Source organism: Nannobrachium achirus (genome assembly GCF_963921795.1).
Source record: "Nannobrachium achirus genome assembly, chromosome: 14".
Classification (NCBI taxonomy): domain Eukaryota; kingdom Metazoa; phylum Chordata; class Actinopteri; order Myctophiformes; family Myctophidae; genus Nannobrachium; species Nannobrachium achirus.
The window spans coordinates 23,697,164-23,708,874 of NC_137821.1; the positions used below are offsets into that span (position 1 = coordinate 23,697,164).

The following is an 11,711-nucleotide window of genomic DNA, read 5'->3' on the forward strand; positions in this document are numbered from 1 at the left end:
TTTCCACTCTCTATCAAAAAATAGCCGATCTACAAGCTCACAACGCGTTGCGTTGCGTTGCGTTGCGTTGCGTCGCGTTGTGAGCTTCAGTAGATCTGCTATTTTTGGGCAAATGTTCCACCCCAAGATAATGGATCTTGATTATCGTGATAATATCGTAAACCGCGTTTTCTTTTGTCACAATAATCATGATATGAAATTTTCATATCATGCCATCCCTATTTGTGTGTGTTTGTGTCTCCCTGTTATTTGCAAACGGGAATTGTTTTGTTTTGTGTGTTTTGTGTTTCAGACGCGGGTACACACAGTCAAATGCAGCGTGCTCGTGTAACACCCAGTTAACCGAATTAGCCGGCACACACGTCGTTATAGGCGGAAATTATCTCCAAAATAGCCTATAGGTCTACATGCTTAATTCATACACGGCATATCAAATCCAATCAAATCAAGTTTATTTATAGAGCGCGTTTAAAAACAAACTTGGGCTGCACCAGAGGGGCTGCACATGAGTCGAGATAAACATCACGGCAGAACAGTCGAATGTAAAACAACATGCAAACAGAGGCGGATTAGACAGGCAGTAATACAATTTAAAAAAGCTTCAAAAGCAACATCAGACAGCATATCAAGCAAACACAATAAGACGGAGCTGAAGCAACATGTCAGGGGGATTCAAATGCTTGGATAGAACAGAGTCTGGCGCCCGGGATTTTTAAAGATTCAACAGATAAGATAAGATGAAGATAAGACCCTTTATATCGCTCCCGCGGTAGAATTATTGAACGCTTTAACTATTGAAAAATAGCAGATATACAAGCTCACAGCGCGAGCTTGTGGATCTGCTATTTTTGAAAAATCATTATAATCTGTGAAACATTTTCAATATATATTTTTCAAAGCAAACTTTTGTAACTCAAATCTCTGCTTCTGGGGGGTCCCTGGAACAACATATTTTGAGATGGGGATCCGTGGCCAAATACATGTAATTTTGCGGGTCCTTGACAAGTTTGAGAACCACTGATTCAGAGGAAGGATTTAGAAGTCGGGTCAAAGATCGGTCAAAGATATTCAAAGACTTGCACATATTTTCACGTTTTTTCAAAAATAACAGATCTACAAGTTCGTAGCGCGGCACTCGGTGGCAAAAAGAAAGAAAAGAATAGCATAGCACAAGGCAAGTAACAGTACAAGAGAATGCAGAGTACCATACTGCAGTGGTTCTCAAAGTGGATTCCAGGGACTCTGTGGGTTCGTTTTGGGGAGTCTAAATTGACCCATACAAGTCTGTAACTCTGACAGTGTACAAACATTTAAGGGGAGACCTTGAAATTTGAAAGTTTGAGAAACACTGCCATACTGAACCGTTTGTTTTTCCAGGCTGAGGGCCAGGAAAAACAACGAAATTAGCCGATCTCCAAGTTCACAGCACATGGCATGTAGACTGGCAAATCTCCACTTAAGTGATCAAATCACGACTCGTGATTTGACAGTTTAGGGTCGACTTGCTATTTGTGTCCCGTGGGTCATCACTCAAACTGATGTGTGCCTTTTGCAGGTCCGTATGGACTGCCCCCGAAGAGCAAACCCGAGCAGACCGCCGGACGCGCCACCAACAGGAACCCAGGTGTGTGTGTGTGGTTGTGTGTGTGTGTGTGTGTGTGTGTGGTTGTGTGTGTAGCCATGTAGATCAGGGGTGTCCAAAGTGCGGCCCGGGGGCCAAATGCGGCCCGATGACAAATGTTATACGGCCCGCGGCTTCATTCCTATATTGTACTATAAACGGCTCGCCAGCACTGTCAAACAGAAATATTTCATGTAGGATTCCTTATTCCCTGTTGTCTCTGAAGGTGTCAAAGAAAGGCTATTTTGTTGTATTTTTTACCTTGCACGTCTGGTTACATTTGGCATTGATATTAAAGTTGTACTATGTAACTTTTTTTATAAAACAAATCTTAAAATTCTCCTAACTATTAAATCACAAAAGTTTTAGAAGATCCGCGCCGTGAATTTCAGCCTGTAAAGCCTTCTCTGTATGTAAACTGAGATCCTTGCCGTGGACCGGATCTCGCGCCAAAATTGCGTCATCACACTACCGGCCAATCACAGCGAGGGTTATACAACTGCCGGCCAATCACAGCGCATCTTGAAGTGGGGTCGCTATGGCAGCCATATTTGTTGTCGCCCGTTTGTACCATCCCTTCTCTAGGTAATTTCGCCTACCAGGCAGGGTGAAGGAGTCCGTATCTCTGGAATTACTGAACGCACAGGAACAAGGGACCCCTTAAAAGATAGATCTCAGCGAGGTGGAGGCAGACGCGGGGGTCTGAAGGTACGAAAAACGTCCGAAAGACGCGGACGCGACCGCGGTTTGCTATAGGGCTAATGACCACTAGTTGGGCATCTTACACAGTATGGCTTTAAATATTGATAATGATAGTTAAATAAAATTGTAATTGAGATGCATATCATCGTTGTCGGGTGGAAACCTTGCATGTCCAAAACCGTTTGTTTTGTATTTATCATTTTTAAAATGATTTAAACTAGTGAAAACAGACGATCTACAAGCACACAACGCCTCACACCGCGATGCGTTGTGTGCTTGTAGATCAGCTGTTTTCACTACTTTTGTGCGACGGCTATATGATGAAGCAGTGCTTTAAAGTGACGATATGTATATGACTTTGTTATCGTCCGACCGAAAGTACATTTTGTCAGGAGACATAGTCGGCCCTTGGGTGTTTTATCATTTTCTAATGTGGCCCCCTTTGAAAAGATTTGGACACCCCTGATGTAGATAATCCACCCAGCACATGCTCATAACTAGGACACAACCTAGGCTAGAACCGCAGAGATGAACAAAAAGATGGACAGACATTTCGACCAATTAAAGATCAACATGATAGATGTCTATCTAGATGGATGGATGGATAGATACATAGATAGATTGATTTGTCATAGATGGATAGACCAGTGGTTCTCAACCTTTTCAGGCCGCGAACCCCCAAAATAATCATATTTTAACTGGGGAGACCCCCCCCCCCCCCCAACCCTGATGAGCACTAAGAGTTGAGGCATTACATTTTGTACAACACAGTCCTATTGTGAATTGTGAGCATGTAGATCGGCTATTTTCCACAATGTCTGCCTCTGATATTTGACGTTCTGAAAACAATGTTGCACATTAAGTTAATCATCTGGGAACCCCTCACAGGGGGTCCTAACCCACAGGTTGAGAACCACTGGGGTAGATGATAGATGGATAGATGGATAGATGGATAGATACTGTAGATAGATGATAGATGGATGGACGGATAGATGGATGGATAGATAGAGAGATGGATAGGTACTGTAGATAGATGATAGATAGATGGATGGATAGATGGAGAGATGGATGGTGACAGCGATAAGGAGACGGGGGGGGCAAACAAAGGCGACGAAGGGAGGGAGGGAGGGAGGGAGGGAGGGAGGGAGGGAGAGAGAGAGGAGTCTCCGTCCGGGTTGCGTCAGCGAGGCGACAGATGGAGAATGCACGGCGGCGACATCTGTGGATCTCTCAATTTAATTCCCTCTCTCTTCTCTCTCTTCTCTCTCTCTCTCTCTCTCTCGCTGGGATGATTCCCCCTTTTCCTCCGCTCTGCACGCGGCCCTCAGAGCTAAGTGCTGCAGGCAAGGAACGGATGGCTAATAGCCGCCCAGGGAGAAGGAGCGAGACACACGCGCACGCACGCACGCACACGCGCGCGCACGCAGATGTAAGGGGAAGAGATTGGGAAGAGCGAGAGGGGTGGGGAGACGGAGAAAGTGGTTTGAGAGTGGGGGAACGAGGGGAGGCGGAGGGAGGCGGGAGGGGGGGCAGACCGCAGGCGACATTTCAAAGAGTTATTATTGTCATTAGTTTGGGCGGCCTGGTTTCTACTCGCTCCGCAGAGAGAGAGAGAGAGAGAGGGAGAGAGAGAGAGAACGAGGGGGAAAAAAGGAGGAGAAGGGGAGAGAGAGAGAGACAGGGATAGAAGTGACTGAGAGGAGGTGGAGCGGGCCGGCAGACGGATTCGGCGGGGGGGTTGGAAAGCAGAGAAACGAGGAGAAGCGAGCGACCGACTGCGAGATTTTACTGTTTAAAGGTGATACACCATGAAATTTCAATTTTCCTATTTTAAAACCTTTTTTTGGGGTCCCACTAGCTCCTCACAAAGTCCCATTTCTGACCGTTGTGTCTTTCTCTGGTTTTGAGAAGGGGATCTCTCCAATAGGGCATCATTCATATTGATGACCTCAGGGAACTCCATATATGGGCATAAAAGGGATTCTGTTAGTGTGACACCACAGTGAAGCCAGAGCGTGATGTCAGAGAGAAAAATCGTGAAAATTTGAATTTTGACCCGATTCTATAAGTGTCTTTTGAATCATTCTAAGACTTTTTGAAAAACCCTATGTTTCTATGTCAGCAAACTGGCTATAGCCATCATCAAAGAAAGGGACCTTTTCACTTAACTGGAGCTCAGTTAGTCTGTTCTTGAGAGACTACTATGTCAGTGGTTCTCAAACCTTTTCATGTGCCCCCAAAATGATATTTATTTGGCCACGGACCCCCATCTCAAAATATTTAGTTCCAGGGACCACCCAGAAGCAGAATTTGAGTTACAAACGTTCGCTTTGAAAATACATATATTCAAAGATTTGCACACATTTTCACGACTTTTTCAAAAATAGCAGATCTACAAGCTCACAGCGCGACACTCGGTGTGAGCCTGTATATCTGCTATTTTTCACTGTTTAAAGCATTCAATAATTCTAGGCCCTAAATGGGTTAAATTGGCACAACGACTAAATTGGGGAACACGATTAGAGGTTATTTTTGGGTCCATTTTGTTGCCGTGAGATTTGGCCTTGGCCCTTTGGCATGCCTTCTTGGACACACACACACAAAACTTTGCAACCCACTGCGACAACAGAATAGAGACATGGAGAGAGAGAGGTGGGCGGGGGAGGTTGGCACGGAGCAGGAGAAAGAGAGAGAGAGAGAGAGAGAGAGAGAGAGAGAGAGAGAGAGAGGGAGACAAGGGGTGAAGTGAAGGGGGAGAGCGTGAGAGGCGGATAATAAAGAGAGCTGGTGAAAGGCGTCGGCGGTAATGGAGATGGAGAGCTAGGGATGTCGGGTTAAGCTATCTGGACCGGGAACGCGTCTGTTGTTTCACGTTTTAATGCTTTGGCTATTGAAAAATGGCAGATCTACAAGCTTGCAGCGCGGCACCGAGTGCCGTGCTGCCGCGAGCTTGTAGTTCTGCTATTTTTGCCAAGTCGTGAAAATGTGTGAGAATCTTTGAATATATGTCTTTTTTTTTCAAGCGAACGTTTGTATCTCAAATTTTGCTTCTGGGGGAGGTCCCCTGGAACTAAATATTTTGAGACGGGGGTTAATCCGCGGGCCAAATACATGTAATTTTGGGGGTCCTTGACGTGAAAAGGTTTGAGCACCACTGACAGAGAAACATGTGCTTTTCAAAAAAAAAAAACCTTAGAAGGATTCAGAAGACACGTAATAGAATCGGGTCAGAATATTCAAAGATTTTTCAAAAATAGCAGATCTACAAGCTCGCAGCGCGGCACTCGGTGCCGCGCTGTGAGCTTGTATATCTGCTATTTTTCAACGGTTAAAGCATAAAACAACACGTAAATAATTCGTTTCCGGTGAAAACGGGTTAATGGAGGGAGGAAGAGAGCGCCGAGCGAGCGGGGAGCGGCATCGACGTCTGGCATTAGTGCTGCCGCTCCCCGACTCAGTCCGGCACGGCGGGGCGCCGATGGCAGCAGGGGGGCTTTGTTCGGTGTACGTGCACGCTCGTGTGAGTGTGAATGTACGTGCGAGTGCATGCCAGTTTCCTCATCTACGCGGACGTGTTTCTCTTTCGCGCATACGCGCATTAGCGTACGGGCTGTGACGCATGACACAGCCCATGACGCAGTGTGTGTGTGTGTGTGTGTGTGTGTGTGTGTGTGTGTGTGTGTGTGTGTGTGTGTGTGTGTGTGTGTGTGTGTATGTGTGTGTGTGTGCGGGTGCGTGCGTGCGTGTGTGTGCGTGCGTGCGTGTGTGTGTGTGTGTGTCAGCGGGTCTTGGAGCGCTAGAGCCAGGGTTAGATCATGTGTGGGGGGGTCCCTGGAACATCATATTTTGAGATGGGGGTCTGCGGGCCAAATACATGTAATTTTGGGGGTCCTTGACATGAAAAAGTTTGAGGACAGCTGACATAGAAACATAGGTTTTTCGATTTAGAAGACACTTATAGACTCGGGTCAAAAATATTCAAAGACTCGCACAAATGTTCGTGATCTTTTCAAAAATAGCAGATCTACAAGCTGGCAGCGCCCCAGAGCTAGAGGGCAGCACGTAGCACAAGGGCAGGAGTAAATGAAACAGATAGAGCGAGTCAGGGAGGCGCGGCGCGGGGAGGCGAGGACGTGTGCCAAGAATAATGATAGACCAATCCACCGGCCCTGCGACGCGCAACCTCACATTACCGCCGCTAACCACCCCGCCACACACATTCACACGCTCCCACAGCACAGCCTTAGCACCCCTGATCCCTGGATGTACACACACACACACACACACACACACACACACACACACACACACACACACACACACACACACACACACACACACACACACACACAACACACACATGCGCGCGCGTTCGCACACGTACATTATAGACCCCCGGCCGGGCGACACCTGCTGAGTTCTGACCCGACCCCCCGAAGTGAGAACCGTGGGTTTCGGGAGTCTGGGAGGTTCTTATGTTGCAGACACACATACTTGCACACACGCACGCACGCACGCACGCACGCACGCACGCACGCACGCACGCACGCACACACACGGAATTAAATGCAAACAGTTCCTCTATTTGCCTTCCTGCCTGTCAGGCTGACAGCCTCACACAAACAGAGCAGACGGACGGACGGACGGATGGACGGACTGGGGAAATGAAAGCGAGACGACCTGACAAACTAGACAACACAGACTGACGGACAACATACGAGGCAGACAGACAGACAGACAGACAGACAGACAGACAGACAGACAGACAGACAGACAGACAGACCCACGCTGTGTGGTCTCCTGCTAGGAGCAGAGCACTACGGGGTTCTCTTCATGTGGTCGGCTGTAATGCAAAGTAAACACGGCTGTTTGGGTTGAAGAAATATACATAGTCATACAAATATACATACATTTTACATATATATATAAGACCGGTTACAGACCGGTTACACCCCGCCACTCCAACATGTCTCCATTCCGACACTAACCCTATCTCTAACCCTTACCCTAAACTTAACCTCTATGGAAGTGTCGCCACTCCGACAATGAGAAGTCAATTTCGGAGTGGCGACATGTTGGAATGGAGAGCGACACCCGGCAGACCATCCACAAGGCTGCACACACACACACACACACACACACACACACACACACACACACACACACACACACACACACACACACACACACACACATGCGCGTGCACGGTTGCACATTCTAACCCTAACCCTGAGTTTTACTCAGTTGCACGCCGGTGTTGCGCACCGAAAACATGTGAATTTGCAGATCGGCTATTTATACATTTTTCTGTTAAAAGGTGAGGCTGTGACCACTTTTACACAGCATCTCTTGAGTGGTCGGTTCGGTGTCTTTTGTCCCCGACTTGCGTGCACATACTGGTTCCTATCAGTCTGCCGTTATCTGGAAACATGTTTTTGCTATATATTTTTGGCCACTGTAGGTATCTCTATGGTAAATATGTCGTGCTGTTCCTCACTCGGCAAGCCAATAAAGGGGCTAGCTCACATTAGCAGAAGCAGCCATCTTGTTTAGCGTACCGCGGACAGGATCACAGACAAATGGCAAATATGATTTTATTTTAACGATAGAACGCAAAGACATAGTGTGTCTAGTCAGAGTACTATGCTGGTCGTGTTCCATGAAGAAAATGGTTATGGGACGTCTTTTGGGCTTCGTTTTGGAACGCTGTCCAATTCGCTTCATAATTAGCATATCTGGTCTAGAGCGGACAGGGAAAAAGCTCTTCATGTATGTGTGATGTGTGAGTGGACATGATCGGATACAGTTGTAGGCGTGATCTAAACCCAGAATGAACGGTAAACAGAACACTCTGCTTAAACTGCGCGCATACGGCTACTTATCAGTGTGGCGTTGTCAGCGCTCTGTCTGAGACAATAGTCTCGTTCAGTTAATAGTTAGCTAGACACTCAGGTCAGGATTATATTACATAAAAAATGTATAGCTTCATAAGAATGACATTCGCTATGTCTCTGAAACAGTTGACAGTACTTTTAATTCAAGGGGTTAAGCCTGCTGCGAGCTGATATATATATGACCGTGTCATTTCTTGTTTTTATAAGCATAACTCTTTTTTCACCATAAAACGTCCATATTATTCTCTTGTGGGGTCGAGGACAATTGCCCTCACACAATGTTTATGTCCCAAAGTCTATAATTGTGGGGACATTCTGCCCTCAGCGTCGTGTAGTAACACACACACACACACACACACATACTGTACTCTAACATACATCCCTTTTATATGCATTGCTGTCCACTTAGTCACGTCAATAAAGAGACCGCACATAATCCACTGTGAGATTTGCTGCATACTTGCTGCATTCCACTGGGTTAAGTTCTGTGTGTCCCTCGCAGGGGTGTCGCACCAAAATTCTGGGCCCAGCTGGGTACAAGGATTCACTGCGGGCTGCCCATGAATGTTCTTCATATTTTGTGCTTTAGCTATTGAAAAATAGCAGATATACAAGCTCACAGCGCGGCACCGAGTGCCGCGCTGCGAGCTTGTAGATCTGCTATTTTTGAAAAATTTGTCTTTGAATATTTCAAATCCTACTCCTTCTTTTGAAAAAAAAACTTATGTTTCTATGTCAGTGGTGCTCAAACTTTTTCATGTGAAGGACCCCCAAAATTATATGTATTTGGCCACGGACCACCGTCTCATAATATTTTAGTTCCAAGGTCCCCGCAGAAGCAAAATGTTTTAGTTACAAATGTCCGCTTAAAAAACACAAACATTCAAAGATTTGCACACATTTTCACGACACTTTTCAAAAATAGCAGATCTACAAGCTCGCAGCGCGGCACTCGGTGCCGCGCTGTGAGCTTGTATATCTGCTATTTTTCAATAGTTAAAGTATAAAATAATTAAGGCCCCTCCTCAACCTTGGGCCCTGGTAACTCAGTCCCACTCCCCCCCCCCCCCCTTGTGTACGCCTCTGGTCCCTCGCTGGCAGGGCTTCGGCCAGCACTATTACTCATGTTATTGTGGTGTGGGACCGTAACGATCGCTATGTGTGCTTAAAAAGCCTGTGCAAACAAGAGTTGTGAAAGCACTGAGCGTCATATTGCCCTTTATAACCGCCATGATTGATATCAGTATTTGAAGGGGAAGGAAAACACGTTGTGAAAGTGGCCGGCCGCGCCAATGCCGCGGCGGATGTCGTTATAGCCCGGGTCTGCAGCTATAGCTACTGTAAACCCCGGTGCGGCCGCTGGAAAAGTACTCAAAACCCTCCCGTACTTGAGTCAGAGATGCTCCTGGTCAAATGCTTTGTTAAAGCAATGGAGTACTTGCTTTTAAAAAAAGTACTTAAGGTCACTTAGCTTCAGCTCAGAATTAACTATTTACCATTTATTCAGGAATGGGGACTGCCCATAAGTCCGAAGGTTCATTAGTCCGAAGGTTCATTAGTCCGAATTTAGTTAGGGTTACTGAGGTTAAGGTAAGGGTTAGGGTTAGAGTTAGGCATAGTATTCTTAACAAATTGGGACTAATGAACCTTCGGACTAATGAACCTTCGGACCAATGCCATGGCACCTCAGGAATAACCATTCACCATTTATTGCAATGATATTGCATTTAGTTTGGCGGTATGGCTCTGGTGTGATATTACAGATTACCTGCTCTGCTGTGTCTCGCTTTGCTGAATTATTCGAAAGTACATGCTTTTAAAAATACTTAAGTATTCATGTTTTGTTTCAAACTGTATTGACGTTTCAAACATCTTGTGTGTCCCCAGGCAGCGCGGGTAACTCCACCCACCCCAGGGGAGGCCCCACCACCAACGGCGGAGGCGGCGCTGGTGGCGAGAACGGCCCGCTGCCGGCGTCCAACATCGCGCTGATCGCGGGCGCGGCGGGCGGCTCGGCCTTCCTGCTGCTGGTGACGGCGGTCATCTGCGTGGTGTGCTACCGGCGGCGGCACGCCAAGCACTCGGACACGCACCACCCGCCGCTGTCGCTGTCGTCGCTCACCAGCCCCAAGCGGGGCGGCATGGGCGGCATGGGTGGCATGGGGCACCACGGCGGCGGCGGCATGGGCTCGTCCAACAACAACGGCTCGGAGCCCAGCGACATCATCATCCCGCTGCGGACGTCGGACTCGGCCTACTGCCCGCACTACGAGAAGGTGAGCGGCGACTACGGCCACCCCGTCTACATCGTGCAGGAGATGCCGCCGCAGAGCCCCGCCAACATCTACTACAAAGTATGAAGACGACGACGGGACAAAGAGGCCACTGCTACAGCCCCCCCCCCCCCCCCCTCCCACCACCCTCCCAACCACCTGTCAGTCAAACAGAACCCCCGCCCGCACACCGATCCACCACCCAAATGCCGGCCAAATCACCCAAGTACCCCTCGATCTCCTCCCTCCCTCCCTGTCCGGAAGTTGGCTGTTACAACCCCCATGCCCCCACCTCCCATACACCAGCCCCACCCTTCCCCTCCCCACAACACCACCAGTATTGTCCCCCTTGACCCGATAGATCCCCCCCACCAACCACCCCCCAAGCCACTACCTTTGCGTGTTTCGATTTAAACCCCCCCCCCCCCCCCCCCCCCCCACCCCACCAGTCCTCACACGGCCGCTAAAGAAGTGTGTGTGTCTGAAGATTCGGGGGAGGGAGGGGGGAGGGGTAAGTTATGCCCCTATTATTAACAGGCAAGACTCTCTTGTGCCACCCGTGCTAGGTGAGCCCCTCCTTCACCCCTCCTGCCCCCCCCCCCCCCCCCACCCTCCCCCCCACCAGAGCTGAAGTGAAGGGGCGTGTTCACGCCGCGTGATCGATGTGGACAAACAGGTTGTTGAGTCTGGTCTGGGTTATAGCACTCTTTTCTAAGAACATGAACTCTTGGCTTTTGAGACATTTGACATTTGAAAAGACGATATAAAAAAGAAAAAAGGAGGAAAAAAAAAGAAGAAGAAAAACGTACGGACCCTATACCACATCCTGCGGCGGAGAGAAGAGAAGGATTCCCCGGAACGCGTCGTAAACTCGTAATCCACCGAAACCCCGCCTCCCCCCCAGAGCTGCGTCACCCAACCAGAGACTGGCCCCCTGACACTAACTCAACCAATAGGATTACTAGTTTGTTTGTGTTTGTTACGGTTTCTCCTGAGAAAAACGGGGGGCCTCGGACTCCAGCCAATCAGCAAGCCGGGGGCGGGGTGGGAGGGGGCGGTGACGTTGGCGCGAACACGCCCGAACATGCCTGAGGAGGTTTGACCAATCCAGTGATAGTGACACTCAGAAACTTGTATATTTTAATAACGTGCGTGTGCGTGTGCGTGTGTGTGTGGGTGCGTGTATGTGACCGTTTGAGTGTGTATGTGACTTGGATTATA

At 48.3% G+C, this 11,711-nt stretch overlaps 1 protein-coding gene across 1 annotated transcript in view; it reads left to right on the forward strand.

Annotated features, from left to right (window-relative positions):
* Window positions 1–10,577, forward strand: part of efnb3b (ephrin-B3b) — a gene marked incomplete at both ends in the record, with an annotated part of 158,158 nt that extends 147,581 nt beyond the window's left edge. Inside the window, 2 exons of the mRNA XM_080742163.1 lie at window positions 1,556–1,628; window positions 10,109–10,577. Of these exons, the coding sequence (XP_080598289.1) occupies window positions 1,556–1,628; window positions 10,109–10,577 (542 nt within the window). The remainder of the gene's footprint in view (window positions 1–1,555; window positions 1,629–10,108) is intronic.
* Between the last annotated feature and the right edge of the window lie 1,134 nt (window positions 10,578–11,711).